General features: G+C 41.8%; 1 protein-coding gene across 3 annotated transcripts in view; it reads right to left on the bottom strand.

Annotated features, from left to right (window-relative positions):
- Positions 1-19,535, bottom strand: part of THADA (THADA armadillo repeat containing) — a 427,561-nt gene that overhangs the window by 397,603 nt on the left and 10,423 nt on the right. For all 3 annotated transcript variants that reach the window (XM_075204153.1, XM_075204151.1, XM_075204150.1), the window contains exons 6-12: positions 19,255-19,287; positions 11,022-11,070; positions 8,080-8,270; positions 6,815-6,909; positions 6,380-6,597; positions 4,598-5,286; positions 3,680-3,834 (exon numbers count right to left, since the gene is read on the bottom strand). In XM_075204153.1, the coding sequence (XP_075060254.1) occupies positions 3,680-3,834; positions 4,598-5,286; positions 6,380-6,597; positions 6,815-6,909; positions 8,080-8,270; positions 11,022-11,070; positions 19,255-19,287 (1,430 nt within the window). The remainder of the gene's footprint in view (positions 1-3,679; positions 3,835-4,597; positions 5,287-6,379; positions 6,598-6,814; positions 6,910-8,079; positions 8,271-11,021; positions 11,071-19,254; positions 19,288-19,535) is intronic.

Raw genomic sequence — 19,535 nt, 5'->3', positions numbered from 1 at the left:
ACATGTTGTCATAGAGGGGGGAGAATGTCAGCCTGTGTCTGACTGTTCCTGTGTCTATCAGTCATTTTTGTTTGCCAGAGATAATTTGAAATGGAAATAACAGTTTGTAGGAGGAGAACTATGAAAGACGACTGTCAGATGCATGCTTAAAAAGGTACTTAACTAGCTATCTAAAGAAAAACGAAATAAAATACATTTTTTATCTGGGATTGCTGTTTTAAGAGACGGTCATATCTATACACGGGTTTTTGGTGTTAGCCAGTGCTTACAGAAGTTATGTGATGTTTTGGAAGCCGTCTCTGTGGACGTAGAGTGCGTTTTTATTTCATAGTTATTACCGTTTGAAATTCTGCTCCCTAGATTGTCGTTTTTTGGGAGGTGCACAGTATATTAGCATATTAACCTTCATTCAACATTAGAATTGTTCATAGCAAAAAAGTTAAAAATAAAAATAAATCAGCCAATCTGCCCATTCAGAGCTGGTTTGTACTTTTACTTCCCACACAGTATGTGGTATAAGTCTGGATGGTTTGTAAGCCACAAGTATCTACAGACATGGACTGATAATATCATCTGGACAATGTTCCACTGTAATACTGATCTGTGTAGCCGGCCTGTTTTATTTATCTCTTCTCATCAGCCCAGGAGCCCAGGCCGGTAGGAATTTCCATTACACAATCAATAGTTAAAAATAAATGTTAAAAATAAACAATAAAAGACAAACTCGCTACATGAAGGAGGACCGGGAAGCGTTGGGCGTTTTGTGCATCTCTGCATTTTATTCAGAGTATACAGACTGTATTTGCCTGCACATAGAAGGCAGCTTTCTTGATGGTAAACAAGGGCTTATAAGCTACAAGAGCTGGTTTCCCCGAGACTAAAATCGCAGGTGATTTATGAGCAAGTTAAAAAGACCTTGAAGGGTAGCAAGTTGGTGTAAATGACAACAACGAGATTATGAAACTATTTGCACAAAACAGATTGTTCCTATATGTCAGAGCTGGTCATCTAGTGGCCCAAATTCAACTTTTTTGTGACCCACCTCTATAAAAAGTTATGATTTTATTTGGGGGAGGTAACCAACCATGCAATGAATGGTTGGTTACCTCCCCTTTTTTGTTTGTGTTATTCACAAACAAAAAAGTACACATGACCAAACACCTTTAATAGAACTTCAAAGTTATTTGAACTTTTCAGATATGCAGAGAAATTATCCTCGTCACTCTTCACTTCCTGAGCTTTACAAATGAAGGCGTCAACTGCAGGTCCCAAGATATTCCCCCCCCCCCCTCCCTCTCTTACCCTACGAGTGTCTGTGACTGACAAATCATATGGGACGCACGTCACATGACAGGTGCCGTCCCATGTGTGCAGGGTGCAAGAGAGGCAGACAGAAGAGTCTGCCTCCCCTACATTGTGTGTCTGGGAGACGGTAAGTGTGAGGGAAGGGGGGGGGGGGGGGGGGGTTGTCTTAATGTACGGAGGGAAGGAAGGAAGAGGGTTATCTTAAAGGAAGGAGGGAACAGGGGGTTGTCTCAATGTAATAATGATAGGTGGGCTATTAATTTAATAGTTGACTGTGAGTGGGGGCTAATTACTTAAAGGTGGATGCTATTAATTTGTGGGGTATTATATTTAATGGTAGAACCTATTCATATTAAGGTGGGGTGATGGGATGTGTAATTTAATGCTGGGGTGGTTTGGGGGCCTAGTAATTGAACGTGGGGTTGAGTTTGGAGATAAGGAGGGCTATTTATTAAATGTGAATTATTTAATGTTGAGGATGGTTGTGGTAAATAGGTATATTTATTAACCAGGGATGTTTGGGGGAGGGAAATAGTTTTCCCTTTTAATAAAAAAAACTATTAATTTAACATTGGCACTAGGGGGGGCTATTTATTAAAGGAGTATGTTATTAAAATAACGTTGGGCTGGTTGGAGTGTGAATACTGTTAACTTAATAGTTGGGGCTAGTAGCAGCCTTATTATTAAACGTGGGTGATATTGATGTAACGCCGGGGTGGGTGGGGCATTCTGAATTTTATGTATCTGTCTATTTTCCAAACGGGGCTCCAGACAAGCAATAATTGAGTTTAAGACACCAGCAGCCTTAGGTAGTGAAACTGCAAGAACAGGTAGGAGGGAGCAGAACAGCCAGCGAGGAGGGGGCAAGAGTGATTTTAATTATACAAAATAAAGTGTGTGATGGTCTGTGAAGAGGGCAGCAGACTGAAGGTGTGCCTACTGCGCTGCGAAAATTAAATTTAATTATTCTGTTTATTATGTTTGTACCATGTTCTATTTACATAAAATTAACAGTATTCACTCTTTATATGATTTCGATATTATCCTGTGAATGACAGATATTCTGTCATATAGATCTGTAATGTATATTTATAAATAACAGAGAAAGGATGGTGGAATAGTTTGTCCTCACTTAATATACACTGTGGCTAAGATGGTGACAGAATAGCATTTAAGTGAATGTATGATTGTGTGTTACCTACATGGTATAGGCCTGGGTGAGAACAGAAGACACAGCAGGGGAGGCATCTGGCTTCTGGCTGGGATGTATTTTGAATTAGAGTGGTACAAGACATGGCCTAGTAGATCAGTTGCATACTGCAGATTAAATACATGATAAGAAAGATTTACAAGTGTTGGTCCCTAAACTTAGCCCTTTAAATATGCAATAGCCAATAAGTTAAAAGCCTTTTAATACATCTCCATGTAGGGTTCTGCGGTCCTTCTCTTGGATATCCTCCTGCAGTTTTTCCCTTGAACTCAGCATTACAGGACGATTACAGAAGTTCTCTGTGTTCAGCACAAATCACCAGAAGTGCTCAGAATTAAATAAAAAAAATAGATTTTTAATAACCGAATTAAAGCGAGAGGTCCAACTACTTGGATTAAAAGAAACCTCATCACTGTCCCCCGATTGGCAAGCAGTCGACCATGCTTTGTAGGGGAGAGCAGAATTTTCTTTGCCTCTTAGAGGAAACTACATTGGGGATATAACCAGGGTGCTATGTTCCCAAAGGATATTAATGAAGAATGAGATGTCTCAGTGTGTGAATAAATATGGCTATTGGTGTTTTTGTATACATGCATTACTGTCCCTTACTATTAGGGTTATACCTCGGGCTATTTTGTAGTGTTTGTGTTGTGCAACAATTTTACATTTTCGGTTTTCTCTGTTTTTGTACAGAATGTTTAAGAAAGAATGTCATACAGTCTCCTTTCATGGATCCAGATTGATCCCCGAACAATAATTGACAAATACTGTACTTAATTTTTTCAAAAAGTCGGCTTTAGTTTGTTGGAACAAATGTTCCCGTTTTATGCTGGGTTTGCTCACTTATTCTGGCTTTGTATAAATGTTGATCGCACCAGATGTCATCACGCCAGCACAGCACTGGTGTTAGGGTGCTAGACAACACAACGTCACATAGAAGTGCCACGGGGAGTGCGGATATATTTAAAATTCCATTAAAACTTAAACCCATTGCTTTGTCATTTGCTATTCTTTTGCATTTATGTGTGAATTAGGTGTGATATCCTGATTGCTAGTATATGTTAGACATGAAATACCAGATTTGTAATAAACTACATACAAATTTTAAAGACCGGGGAGATTTAGAAATGAAGGTTAGGAACAACATTATCTCAGTTTCCATACCTGATCATGCCTGTGGACTAGGCCTTGCTGTATTAAACCTGTGGAGACTTTTCCACTCCATGCATAATTTTCGGTGAATCTGAGGTGTCCATGAGCACGGGCTGTCCTCAAACAAGCCATGAGAGCACCAAGAGCACCACGGTTATTGCCAGAGCCTACGGAATTTAAATAAACAGTAGTACAAAAAAAAAAAAAAAATTACAACATTTTCTGAACTTACAGAATACCGTTATATTAAAATAGGATTTACGCTCTGGAACAATCCCCCTCACTTTACCCGAGGAACCTGGACCACAGTGTTTGACTGCTGGAAGAGCAGAGATTTCGGAGCATTGGGCCAGAGATTTAAGTCTACAATGATCAGAATGAGAAAGTAAATACACCACCTGATTGGATGACTGTGGCTCTTGTCCAATCAAGTACCACATTTACTCATCACCACCCATTTCAAGTGTAACTCCAGTTTCCCAACATACATATGCTGCACCGGGGGTACTACCTAAGGTTGTCCTTATGTGAACACCCTCTTTGAATAATTCAGAGTCATTAAACCTACATACACAATTATAGATTAAGAATAGTTCAACATTTAAAAATATACACATAGAAATTTGCATAACTTCACAGAATTGAATTATATAGTTGTTATATAGCCAAGTACCAGTCTTTGCTTTATATGTTAGGTTCCATGTCAGGCTCTCAGGGGCTGCAGTTTTTTTATTTGTCTTTCAAACGGAGTTAGACACTAAAAAAAAAAATTACTTTCCCATTGGACAGGAAATTATCAAAATATTTACAGCTCTAACAAGTACCATTTCTTCCTAAACATTAATGATTGTTACATATGATTAATCATTAATGATTGTTACATGGTTTAGTTGTGCTTCAGATTAATAGAGCATGGTGAATCCAACTTACCGACATTTGAAGCGGCAGAGGACTGCAGGCGTTCAATCATATAGTATAAACTATCAGGGTTGCACTTGAGCAATTTAGGCAGATAATAATCAATGATGTAAGTGGTCTGAGTCACATGTTCTTCACAGAGTCGCAGGATAAGAGGGACAACCCAGACATTGTGCCATTGTTCAACCCAACAACTTTCTTTAGATGACATAAGTTGCTTTTTGTGGTTTACGAACATGGCTTCTAAGAGGTTGCTTGCATATGGAGCAAAGGACTGATCCGACATGACATCTAGAATTTGAGCTGGGATTGTTCGATCCACCGACAAGATCTGTTCAGTCCCTACACATTCTACTAGACAAGCCAGCGACGTGTACTTTCCCTTTGAGTGCCACTCCAAATTCAGCAATTTCTGTGTCAGCTCTGAAAGAAACGGGTCCGAGTCTCCATCCGGTACTAGCAGAGCTGCATGATGTATCTGAAGGATGTTTTTGAAGATGAGCTTGGTTTGATGTCGGACAGCATCCAGAGGGTGTTCCCAGTGCACGTACACATATTCCAGAAGGTTGCACAGGGTGCTTGAACCACCGTTAAGACTGTCCTTCAGATCTCTAGAGCACGAGCGTAGAAGATCTATGGCTGAAAGTGTCCACAGGGCTAATATTCTAGACAGAAACAAGGCTGCACTCGACTCCCTCAGACTAAAAAAACAAACACACCAAATTAAATATGCAAGACTAAAAAATATAACACAAAAAAACACAACATAACGTTTCATGATGCAACACAAAAGACAGACTTCAAAAAATGGTTTATGTAGTCTTCACCTAAGGAGTAATATTTGAATTGAGCTAGCTGTGAGAATGTGCTGCAAGGCTTTAATATCTTTATGTTGAAAAAGGATTGCCCTGCATGGGACAACACCCCCCCCCCCCCCCCCCATCCCACTTTATTTAGGAGTTTGATGGATATCCCCTTCGCAAGGCTTTTAATTGTTATCAGAGCAATCAATGGACCACGTCATTTTACAGCAGGCATTCAGATCCTGCATTCACCAATGTTGAGAGCCAGAAGAGTTAATCTAAGGATACAGCCATGGCCCACTGACTGTTACTTTCCTTTCCATGGAAAACAAGGTAATTTAAGAGTACAGCATAGACCAGGCTTGGCTAACCTGTGGCACTCCTGGTGTTGTAAAACTACAAGCCCCAGCATGTCTTGCCAAAATATAGCAGCTTATTGCTGGAAGGGTATGTTGGGACTTGTAGTTTCACAACACCTGGAGTGCCACAGGTTAGCCAAGCATGGCATAGACCAAACGTTCGTACCACAGTTATGGAGTGCATGGGGGAAAACTTGTTTCTTATCTCCAAGGAGACGACTACTACTACATGCAAAATTTAACCATAAGATGCCCTTCAATATAAGAGATATTTTGTAATTGGATTCCTATACTTAACTGCTAAATGTGGTAGATCACTCAACAAAAGACATTTGTTTTGTTTGTTGCACATGATATAAAAGGCTTGCCTGTGACTACGCGAGTTAGAAGACGATACACAGTTTTCTTATTCTCTCTGCTCCCAATTAAAATAAGCATTCGATATCCCCAACAAAGAGACGGACGTTCCCCAGGCACAGTCCTCCTTGGGCCCTCCAATACTGCACACCTCCCAACCAATAATACTGTAAGAATTCTCTGTCCAGGATAGCCCTATAGTTAATGTCTTCTCTACTTGCTCTAAAATGGTTTGGAGCATTTTATATATATTTAAAAAAAAACTGTTTCCTTACCGTGAACTGAGAGATAGCAGAACTGTAAGCAGGTTAAGGAGCAGTTTCTCCCCCCCACAGCCTAGGTTCCCTTCTTTCCACTCCAACATAGCCAGGACTCCTTGGCATAGAAAGAGGAGGGCATTGTCTGGCAGATCCTCACAGAGAGACCCACAGCAGCTGATAAACCAACCTGGAAGACCCACAGGATCCAGAGATCGCAGAAAAAGATCACTCACCTGGAAAATAACCACATCAAACATTATAACGCTGACAGGTAAATATGTAAAACACAACAGTGATATTATAGAACATGACTGTAATACATGGAGGAGAGAAGGATAGAAGGAAAATATATATAATCTTAAGAAGTATGAAGAAGGAAATGAACAATGTAATTAGGATACGGCGGATGAATAAGAGAATATAGATGTCCAGAGCAAGCATGTGACTCACCAGTTTGGTGAGCCGTTCGCAGTCCCCGAGTATGGTCTTTAGATAGAGAATGATGGCCATCCCTGATGTACTTTGAACATTTTGCAAAAGATCATCTGGAGAAGACAAATTCCTCATACAATCACACTGCTATTGTACACAGATCTATCCAGTTGCAAATCCCTTTCCTCCAGCTCAGTATGCGGTTACTCCCAGACTAAGGGCAGTATCACACAGCAATATTACAGCACTGCAATTTTCCAACCAGGAAACAGCAGCGCTGTAATGCGAGTAGACCTTCCGTCCGCTACAGCAATTCTGCTGTCCAAATGCCACAACTGTGCTGGTAGGGAAATTACGGTGTTCTTAACACAATTACATTCAGCGTTCTGGATCTTTGGCTTTTATAAGAACTGTTTATAATACTGTAACATTTATGCTATAAATACTTTTATTACAATTTCTATTTGGTGACCTGAAATTTGCAGTGTACCTATAAAAATTCGGAGGTATCTTTTGTTAATTCACAACATTAGGTTTGTAAAAATATCTTTCTGCTAGGTATTAATACCCGATAAAGAAATGATATTGGACAAACTGTACGTCAGTTATTCCGCACACATTTCCACCTTTATATTTAGGGTCACCAGGTTCCCAATAGGTCACGGACTTTTTAGAACAGAATATGGTGCAGACTACAGGATGCCTTTTCTCATCTACATAATAAACCTGCACCATCCCACATATCCAACAAGGTGGAAAAGCAAGAAACAGAGGACCAAAAAATATTGGTGGAGGGGGGTAGACACATGAGACTCCCCTCCTCAATGGTGCATGTTTGTTGTGAAAGAGGGGGTGGGGGGGGGGGGGACTTAAAAAAAAGTGGGTGTTGGGATAACTGGTCTTCTAAGCAGTATGAAGTCAGTTAAGGTGGCTGCACATGGGCTGATCCCATCGATTGGTCTGAGAGGCATTAGTATAAGCATTTATTTCCACTTTGGGCATTCATATGGGTGGTCAAAATGTGCGTTCAGGCCAAGCAACCATATTAAGTGGGGGCCTTTATGTGCAGAAGGCAAATGACCACAAAGACAAGCAGACGGCAATCATCTGCCGACCAGATTTACAAGCAAGCTACCGGCTTGTCTCACTCATCTTCAGGCCACACAAGCAGTGATAACGGAAAATTTGCCAATAAAGTTGAGTGTCTGCCCAGCATTCATCACACCACTTCTTCATCAGACTTAAGAAAACAAATGAACCAGAGTACGGAATTACTCTCTTACCATCCAGTAAGATGTCAGTGAAGCAGGACAGCAGGTCACACATTGCCTTCTGCACAGGAGACTGAACATCCGGCTGAAGAGAGCCCTGAACAGACTCTTGAGATTTCTGTACCACCACAATAGATAGTTTAACAGCCGCCAAGAGATCATGCATGAGCTGCGTCTGAGCAAGCCCATCGCCGAGGATTCTCCTACGGCAAGAAAAGATTACAACAGACCAAGATAAAGTTACAAAACAGTGACCCCCCCATAGTCAGATACATGACATAATAACTTGATGTGCCACAAACTTGTTTGATTCTTTTTTTTTTGGGTGGGGAGAGTGAAAAGATGGCTGTAAATAGCAAAGCTGCCATGCCAAAAATCTCAGGACCCCTCAATCATCGGCATCTGCGCTATACCTGGTGCTTATGTCAGTTTAACAGCAGTGAGAACTCTGCTAGTAAATAACATCTCTACCTGTACAATTAACTGTAATGACTTTAAGCCTGGGAGAAGCACTGGGTGCAGCCTGTGGCATTGAGTTGAGGGTTCACTGCAAAGAAATACATAAAAATGAGAATGATAAAACTAAAAAGTTTCGTTTGAGCTCCTTTAATTGCCGTCAGCTACTAGAATACATACTGCCAGTAAAGGGGCAATGGGAAAATTATACATTTTGTGTTTCTGTAATAATTTAAGAAAATATGTGAAGCCCTTTATCGGTTACCTTTTATAAAATGCCACCTTAAGCAAGTACAGTGAGACCTATAGTGTTAACAGTCTAGGCTACATGTCATTGTGTCAGCTCCCAATTATTACGAACACCTTCATGTAACAAATAACAATAAGACCTTACCTAAGTCACAGGGTTTTGTGTTTTGTTTTGCAAGTGTTTAGCTAAGATTTGCAGATTTACAAGATACAGCACTATGCACGGTAAGACAAACAGCAAAGGAAATAAGACAAATTAGTAGCAGAACATGTTGTACAGATCATGAGGATAGGAAACATAGCTGGCAACAGGATACAGATTATACACTGAGCAATATTTAGAAAGGTACAGTATATCTCAAGTAGATTAACCTAAATGAGCAGAAACATCTTAATAAGAATGAGGTCATGCATTTATAAGACAGAGAATGAGACGCACCTAAGCATAAGGTGGATTAAGATCTAAACGCATTAGCTGAAAGTTAGCAAGGCTAAATATTTGTATGAAAACCCCCTCCCAAATACTAAATGGGCTTCGTACCTACAAGAGCTACGTACATCAGTCTCGCCTCCATTATTTCACAGGAGAACGGAGGCTCATGAAGAGACCACTGATCTCCATGGAGAGACTGGTACAATGGTCAAAGGCGCCTTAGCATGACGGACAGGGACAGGGGGGGTGGGGGGTAGAGGGCCATTTTTTACTTTTCGTTTGTCATCGCTCCATCCATCAGCTTTGAAAGATTGACAAGACACAGAGCTGAAGTTTTACATGTGATTTTCATTTTTTGTCTAGTGGGAATTTAAACCATTACGAAACACTGACCTTTACATACTGGAGCATCACACTTTTTCACCTGAGCGAAACATCTGTAGATTATACTTTAAAAGGCTGCAAACATTTTATTTGCTTAATTGTGTCACCAAAGGATGTACGGGGTGTGTATATGCTATATACAGGGTGTGTATATGCTATATACAGGGTGTGTATATGCTATATACAGGGTGTGTATATGCTATATACAGGGTGTGTATATGCTATATACAGGGTGTGTATATGCTATATACAGGGTGTGTATATGCTATATACAGGGTGTGTATATGCTATATACGCAGCTTACGAGCAGGCATAGAGGTGGCAGACACTACCAACACATTTTTAGCCCTTTGAAGCCCGGCCATGTTGTAATCCTCTGCTGCTAGAACCTGCCTCCAATATTGTAACAGGGCAATATCTTCATAGAAAATAGATAAAGCCCTAAAAAGCTTGTATATCATAATAATTACATTAGACAAGTCCGAAGGTGAAACAAAAAGGTAACAGGTCTTTAAGGTCTGAATTTGGACCAAGCCTCAGTAAAATAATTATGTTAGAGCAACATACGAATGACACAGATGAACAAATTGATGTTTTCATCTCCAAGGAACAACTAATTCTAACCTTCTGGTTAAAGAGTTTAGCATAAACTCTAGGTCACATCTTATTAAATCTATCCTCTGGGGTTAATAAAGGGGCCCTTCAACCCAAATATACAGCACTAGCCCTCACACCCGTTTATGTTCCGACCCATAATAAACAATGGAAAACAATAATAAACTAGTTACATAGTGATGTTAATAATGATCATACTGTGTGTCATCATAACATCAGCTCCATTGACCTGTATCTCCATGGTTCGACGGTCACTTCCCCACTGCACAGTAATGTACTATCTACTATATTACATAATAGTGGAATCTAGCACTATAATATAAAGGGACACAGCACATTACAGTGATGCAGAGATATTTCAGGAGCATCATGAGACACAGGTCTGTAATCCCCTCCCCTGCCGCTGGGAGCCCGCGGTGTGCAGCATGAGTATTGCTTAACGTGAAACATGGGTTGGGGGTGGAGAACACCTATAATATTACCCTAGATGGATAGATCATATTGTCGGAATAAAGTGATTAATCATGCACCATTGATGAGGTTAGAGGACTGATTTGTAATCTACCCTGGGCGACTGACATCGTAGCTGCTGCTTTTATGATTTTCAATTGTCCAAAAATCACGACAATGCTTGGGATTGATGAGAACATACACAGTAGCATTTTACAATTCACCCTTATATTTAAAAGAATCAAAATAATCTGTTCTTGATTAACACTAGGGATTATACAATAGAAGTGCTTACAATGTGTTCCTTTATCACATTTGATAATGGGCTGAAATAATTAGTAAATAAAACATTATGTTCTGTACTTACTTGTTTTGGCTTTGAAATGTATGCAAAACCTTTACCAGGAACCGAAGGACTGCAAAAACAGAAGATATATATTCACTAACGAGTGTGTCCTTGAATTGGGAGATAATTAAGAATATCTAATGTGCTGTGGCTGATTGTCCATTCACAAGACATTTTGTTAAAAAAAAATTCTGCACCAAATGAAACTGGTCTAAAATAAATATTTTTAGATATATTACAAGGAGACTAAGCAATAACATTGTCATTTATTGTGTATTTATCTCTGTGGCCACTAGGTGGCGAACCACAAAGTAAGACCTAGAAATAAAAAGTAATACACAGGGCCAATACTTCCGTAGAACAAGAGATGAAACATTGACAAAACTATCCATAGTTTCTCCATATTGATTCACCATGCTCTGCCACCAAGTGGAGTCTGAAGTAAATTATCTGTTAAGTTATGCAGCATAAAAATACAGAAAGACAACTATGAAAGTCAGTCACAGGCTAAGAAGTAAACTTATTAAACCTTCTAAAAATGAAAAGTACAGGTGCTGCCCATAGCAACCAATCAGATTCTAGCTGTCACTTTCTAGCATGTACTTGATACCTGATATCTAGATTCTGATTGGCTGCTATAGGTAACGCCTCCACTTTTCCATTTTTAGAAGGTTTGCTAAATCTACCCCTAAGTGTGCATGTTAGTAAATCCACCTCTCTGGTACAAGTGAACAGGAGAGATTGAAGCACTGGGCCACCGTACCAGAACAGGTGATGGAACAGGGGAAATAGAGCACATTCCGCTACCCCCATCTCTGCTCTGGCAGCCGATTCTATGACACCCACATGCACTGCACCAGCGTCTCTGCATAGTGACCCAGCTCTACGCGAGCTTCCGTCTCTCTCCCACTGACCTGTCATAACGCTCCTGTGCACAGTCCATAGGGCAAAATGATACTTTACACTTTTAAGAGCAGTTTTGCTTTATGTGAGGTGACTGCAATGATTGGTTCCTATGATAGCCGACTAAGGGAAGTACAATACATGTATGTATGATTGATTGTTTTGGGGTGTTCTTTGTTTTCACCTATAGGCACATAATAACAAACTAAAACTTTCGTTATGGTCTCCAAATTTCAATTATTCAGTCTTTGAAATTCTATTTAACCAAACATGAACACATTTACCGAAACACGGAAAACCATGCCTGCAAGAGAGAAGAACTGCAGCACATTATTCAGAACAATAATAACAAAACAATAATAACATAGCCATTAAGCTCCGGGCTGCAGACACAATTTTCAAAGCTTTGATAACATCCAAACGTAACAGATGTGTGCATTTTATTTTTATTTAAAAAGGGGATTTATGTACTTACGTTAAATCCGTTTCTCTGATTCCGTCTGGGGGACACTGCTTACCATGGGTTGTGGAGGGAGCTTTGGCACCTAACTAGTTAACTTTTAGTACTGCCGACAGACCCCTCCCCTCTACAATCCCCCTGCCTCTTCCTCTTCCTGCCAGTTAATTAAAAAGCCACAAGGAGAAAAGGCCAATCAACCAAAAGCACACAGAAGAAAAGCAGAAGGGAGGGATCGCAGTGTCCCCCAGACGGAATCAGAGAAACGGATTTAACGTAAGTACATAAATCCTCTTTTCTCTTTCATCCAGTCTGGGGGACACTGCTTACCATGGGGACGTTCTAAAGCAGCCCCCTAAGGGTGGGACTACTCTGAAAATCCCACTCGTAAAGCATTACGAGCGTAATTTGCATCCGCAGATGCAAATACACTAAACTGGTAAAATTTTGTAAAGGTGTGGACAGAGGACCAGGTGGCTGCCCTGCAAAGCTGGTCTGCAGAAGCCCCATTTCTTGCTGCCCACGACACCCCTACCGATCTGGTGGAATGGGCCGCAAGTCTCTCCGGCACAGGACGGTTAGCCTTTATGTAAGCTTGCTTAATGGTTGCCGTAATCCATCTTGCAATGGACTGTCTTGAGACTAGCATCATAAAGAACAAACAGAGAATCAGTACGTGTAATCTGAGAAGTTCTCTTGACATAAATGCGGAGAGCCCTAACCACATCTAACTTTTCCATAGACTGTTGATCCGAATGGAAAGTAGATGAGAAGACCGGAACTACAATTTCCTGGTTCAGATGGAAAGCCGAAACTACTTTTGGAACGAAGGGAGGGTTCTTAACACCGCTCTGTACTCGTGGAAAACCAGATATGGTTCCCGACAAGACAGAGCTCCTAATTCCGAAACCCTACGTGCAGATGCAATAGCCAAAAGGAAGAGGACCTTCTAGGTCAACCACTTCAAATCTGCCACAAGTAATGGCTCAAAAGGAGGCCCCTTAAGCATATCCAGTACCAGGTTGAGATCCCATGGTGCTGTGGGCGGAACATAGGGAGGCTGAAAATGCAAGACTCCCTGGAGGAAAGTCCTAATATCTAGTAAATCCGCTAACTTCAGGTGAAAAAATACTGACAGAGCCGAAACCTGAACTTTTAAATAACCTAACCGAAGCCCTGCTTCCAGGCCATCCTGAAGGAAAGCCAACAAGCGAGGGAGGCGAAAAGAGGATGAGTGACATGTCTTATTTTCGCACCATCTGATGTAGGCTCTCCAAATCGGGTGATAGATGAGAGCTGAAACTGGCTTTCTGGCTTGCATCATAGTATTCACTACGCTAGAGGAAAAACCTCTATCCCTCCAGAGGCTGGCTTCAACAGCCATGCAGTTAAACTGAGCCGAGGTAAATTCTGGTGACGGAAGGGACCTTGCAGAAGAAGGTCGTCTCGAGACGGAAGATGAAAACCTTGTCCTTCCACCATAGAGATTATGTCTGCGTACCAGACTCGGTGCGGCCATGAGGGAGCTATTAGAATTACTGGCAGACCGCCCTGCCTTACTCATCTGAGTACGCAAGGAAGCATGGGAATCGGAGGAAACAGGTATCCCAACCTGAACACCCATGACATTGTCATAACGTCCACTGCCACCGCTAAGGGGTCTCTTGCCCTTGTGCAAAACCTGTGAACCTTTCTGTTGTGTATGGAGGCCATGAGATCTATGTCCGGAAGACCCCACCTCTGAACCAGAGACTGGAAAACTTCCGGATGGAGTGACCACTTCCCCTGCATCATCTGGTGTCGACTTAGGTAGTCAGGCTCCCAATTCTTTATTCCTGGAATGAAAACTGCCGATATTGCAGGAACAAATTGTTCTGCCCAAACCAAAATTTGAGCTGCAATATTCATTGCCGCTGCACTCCTGGTTCCTCCTTGCCTGTTGACATATGCCACGGCCGTGGCATTGTCGGACTGAACTCTGACAGGGTTGCCCTGAAGGAGGGACTGGGCCCCCCCGGAGGGCCAAAAGAATAGCCTTCAACTCCAGCACATTTATTGATAGGGCTGATTCCTGAACCGACCAAAGTCCCTGGAGCCGGAGGTGCAGAATTACCGCCCCCCAACCTTTCAGGCTGGCGTCCGTCGTGGCCATGGCCATGGAGCGAAGGACCTGCCCACTGTCATGTGATCCTGAATCAGCCACCACTGAAGCGATTCTCTCGCCCTTGGAGATAGAGAGATCCTCTGGAGATCCAAACGTAGGTGGGATCCTGACCATTTCATCAATAGATCCCACTGAAAACAACGAGAATGGGCTCGACCGAAGGGGATGGTCTCGAAGGAGGCCACCATCTTTCCCAGCAGCCGCATGCACAAGTGCATTGAGGGGTTGGGAGAAGACAATACCTGAGTTGTTATACTCTGAATTGAACTGATCTTTTCGACAGGTAGGAACACCCTTTGCTGGCTGGTGTCCATAATAAGCCCTAGGAAAACCATGCGTTGACACGGAACCATCTGGGATTTATTTAAATTTATTAGCCATCCATGGCCCTCGAGAACCGCCAAGGTGAGGGATAAGTGATGACGTAAGCAATTCTCTGTGGAGGATTTGATGAGCAGGTCGTCCAAATAAGGCACGACCTGAACTCCCTGAAGGTGAAGACATGCTGCCATAACCGACATAATCTTCGTGAAAACCCTCGGTGCTGTTGAGAGGCCGAAGGGGAGGGCCCGAAACTGATAGTGGAAGGATCCCACCGAGAATCTTAGGAGAGACTGATGGTGGATCCAAATGGGAATGTGGAGGTATGCGTCTTTTATGCCTATAGACGCCATAAACTGATCCTTCTCTAAGCCGTTTATCACCGACCTTAGGGATTCCATCCGAAATTCGTCCACCATTAAGAGCACATTGAGACCCTTTAAGTTTAGGATGAGACGAAAGGAGCCGTCCGGCTTCTTGACCAGAAACAGGTTTGAATAAAACCCTTTCCTTTCTGGTAATCTGGGACCATGCAGATAACTCTTTGAGAAAGAAGAGAGGTGACACAATCCTGTATTGCCTGCCTTCTTGATGGATCTCGGGGTAGCGGAGTTAGGAAGAAACGATGTGGGACCGGGCCCAGCAGGTCTATCCTGTACCCCTCTGATATAATACCCCGAATCCAAGGATCTTGGGAGGACGCTGCGCACTGTTCCTGAAACAAAGACAGATGTCCCCCCACTGGTGCCCCCTCCGGAGCAGAGCAAACCACATCTTCCTCCTGCAATGGATACAGGGAAGAGAACCTTTTGGGAACAGAGAACCTCTTATCAGGCTGTTTCCAGGCTCCTTCTGCAATATCCTTAAGCTCTACGGAAGGGGGAAAACGGATAGCCTTTCTTTTGGCCTTCTTAAATAGACTTCTGTCTCTAGGAGTAGTATCCTCCGGTTCTGGGAGGTCCAACGCTTGTCTCACTGCTAAAACCAAATCATTAATAAATTGGCTTTTAGAGCTTTCTTCCTGTTCCAAAGGTTGAACCTGGTCAGGATCAGAATTAATTTCCCCCTCTTCCTCTGAAAACTCCTCAGAGTCTGAAAGGACCATAAGGGTATTATCAGATCTAGGCCTCCTTCTTTTAGCAGGCGGAATGTTTGGGGATTCAAGTAACTGGTTTAGTTTATCCAAACCCCTTTAGAAATGCTGCAGACATGCCGGTTCCGTCGGAACAGGGGCTTGGTCTGTATGAGAAGAGGAAGGTCCTGGTATAGACGTTCCAATAAAACCTGTGGTAACAGGGAGGCCCAACTGAGTACTAGTATTATTAGCCACCGAAGTAGCCACAGTAGATAGCAATTGATTAGGTTGAAAAACCATCTGTGCTAAAGAGGAACCCGACTGTGACAGGGAGGTCACCCAGGCCGGTTCCTCCGTCAGTGGGGCTGAAATATGCTGGGCTTGCGCAGGGGGGGACTCCTGCTTCGCAGACAGAGCAGAGCGCCAATGGGTCCTTCTGCCCACAGGGTAATTTCACATTACATTTAGAACATGTAAAATATTTTGCAATAGGGCCCTTTCCCTTATCTGACATTTCTTAATAAAGGAAGGCACACCAAACACACAGACTTAAATTGTTAAATTTAGCTGAGTAGAGAGAGAGATATAAATGTGTGGAGAGAAAAGTGTAAACTACAAGTAATCAACTAATCTAGATATAAAAGTTGTACTTGTAACATTTTAAACACGAAATAATACTTAAGGAAGTAGGAGAACTATAATATAACCCCTACTAGCCCACTTGTACACAGCAATACAGAATATGTGTTTAAATAAATCAGATACTTAGCCCATAGGCCAAACAGGGGAGAAGTCCAACAGCAGTATCCTGGTGCCTGCTCCCTCAGATCTGTTCTCTCTTCCCGGGCTTCTCCTTGGCGCCAGAAGACTGGGACAAACCATCTCTCTCTCTGGAAGGAGGGGGAGCTCTATGTGTTAGCTCCCCCCCTTCAGTAATGCTGCCTCTGCAGCGATTCTGTGTCTGAATAAAAAAATAAAAGTATTATGTGGCAGAGTAGTGGAGACCTCCAGGGGAGGTCTCCGCAGCGGATAATACCAGATGCCCCCTCCTATGTATGAGGGGGGATCCTGGTATAGCCCCCTTCTCCTCTCCTCCGAATCCAAGATGGCCGCCATCAATGCAGTATCCGATAACCGGCGCTCTATGCCTGCAGTGGCTGCGCCGGTTATCGGGGAGGCTCCAGGAGTGACAGCGGTCCGTAAGACCGCTTGTCACTCCTAATTCAGGCACCAATTTCTTCAATCTCCTCCTGTCCCTGTCAGTGAGAGCCGCTGGCTCTCATCTGACAGGGTAGTGCCTGCGCTGCCCTGCTGTGAGTGTGTTCTCTATATTAGAACACACTCCAGCACTGCCACCTGTAAAAAAAAGTTAAAAGAATAAAATAAAAGTTAAAAATTACCTACAGTACTAAAACCCTGCCCAACTCCATGGGCACCTAAAAAAACTGACAGGAAGAGGAAGAGGCAGGGGGATTGTAGAGGGGAGGGGTCTGTCAGCAGTACTAAAAGTTAACTAGTTAGGTGCCAACTCCCCAAGCTCCCTCCACAACCCATGGTAAGCAGTGTCCCCCAGACTGGATAAAAGAGAAAACATTTTTTCATTTTCTGCAAATAACGTAACACTGGCACTAGATCTTGTTAAACATTTCCTCAAAGGACCAAATAAACACCACCACCAACGATCAAAAGATAGAGCCAGGCTCTACTGACAACAGTGCCCTGTGATGAACAGATATTACCTACAAGCATCAGTCAGCATTCCGATTGTATTCTTAGTAACCCCCGCCCCCCTACGATCTCCATGTGGGGCCAGCTACATCTAGTATACAGGCTGCATGACTACCTGGCCATCATAAGCAAAGCAATAGGGGTAATCAGTTCCAGAGGGGAACCAGTGGACAAAAGACATGTTTATGAATAATGAACAAATAGAGAGCGCTGTTGTCGTGGCAACAAATTTATTCCAATTTATATAAAATAATAAAATAAATTAAAAACAACAACCAAATAGTCAATGATCAATCATTAATGATATCAACGGAATCCTTGAGCAAATGAATCTAATAAACGTTCTTATATAGAATATATTCAGTCACCTATCCACTCATATTAAACAAAAGTCTCAGCTGAAACAAAGGGGATTATGCAAACACACTCACTAGCATACTTAAGATAACTTTGCAAATAGGAAATCAGGGTCATTAGCATGCGAAGAGACACCTCAGCATACAGTTCTTCTGGAGTGAGAGTAAATGCAGACACTTATCCTTCCCAGTAACAGCAAAACACTTGTCCAGAGAAGCAGTGGTTGGTCCCCCCCTTGGTCCCTACATTTTCCACCTCTCATTCATTAACACCCCCCCCCCCTCCATACCCTATAATTCTGTAATGTTAAAACATCATCTTTTCAATTTTGGATAAATACATAACTATCTTCAGAATATAAGAGAATTATGAGAGTGTTTATGCGTCCTGCTGTATGTAAACACATGTTTTCTGCTACTGATTAACCTCTCAAGATTTTGTAATGCTTTTTACTGGTAAAGGATGTTTCTAATAAAAAGTTTATAAAAAAAAAAAAAAAAAGATTCACATTTTGATTTACAGACATAGGGAACTGCCATGGGGACTAGGTTTGCCCCGAGCTTCGATAACTTCTATATGGGGCTCTTTGAGGAGCAGTTTGTTTGGGGATCGTCGTTCAGGCCAAACCTGGTCCTCTATGGCAGGTATATTGATGATTGTTTTTTTATTTGGGAAGGTGATGAATCTTCTGTTTCTTCCTTTTTGACACATTTAAATTTAAATGATTTTGGTTTATGTTTCACGCACGAGCACTTGCAATATTACCACCATTAATTATTTGGATATCACTCTGAAGGTTAGTAACAATTGCATTACTACAGAACCTTACACAAAAGATGTAGATGCCCATAGCTTTAGGCAAGACATTTCTTACTTAATTCTCCTAGAAAAACATGTTAAAATGCAAGGGGTGAAAATTAGTTTTCTATTTTGCACAGAAGTTAAATACTGGTTGTTTTTTTCATGTAGCACAAAAATATTTGATAGCTTATTTGTACACTGAAATTTAAAGTTGATATTTGTGTGCTAAATGAAAAAACAGACAGTATTTAACTTCTGTGCAAAATAGAAAACTAATTTTTACCCCTTGCATTTTAACATGGTTTTGACCAGGAGACTAAAGTAAGAAATTTCATGCCTAAGTTCCTTAATAAATCAGGCCCAGTGTGTGTAGTGTCTTCAACAAGCACGGGTACCAATCATTAAGGCCAAGCAATAGAAAACAGAAAAGTAAATAAGAAATACTTACCCTCTGGAAATAGATTAATGACACAGCTGCTTCCTGCAAAGAAAACACATTTGAGTGGTGTCCACTTTAATACATATTACAGCCTGAACAGCGGGGTCAGTGACGATAAACCTTGCACATTCATCTTGTTAGATCAGTCGTGCCTCTATATCACTTCCAGTCTTTGACACAATACAACTGTGTTCCATATTTCCTGAACCATAGATTTCTATGGGGGTCCCAGTTATGAAGGTAAACCTGTTACACCTATGAATGTTATTCTCATCTCAGTGACTGGGGGT

This window comes from Mixophyes fleayi, chromosome 3, assembly GCF_038048845.1.
Source record: "Mixophyes fleayi isolate aMixFle1 chromosome 3, aMixFle1.hap1, whole genome shotgun sequence".
In the NCBI taxonomy this organism is placed as follows: domain Eukaryota; kingdom Metazoa; phylum Chordata; class Amphibia; order Anura; family Limnodynastidae; genus Mixophyes; species Mixophyes fleayi.
This window is presented reverse-complemented; position numbering and strand designations above follow the sequence as displayed.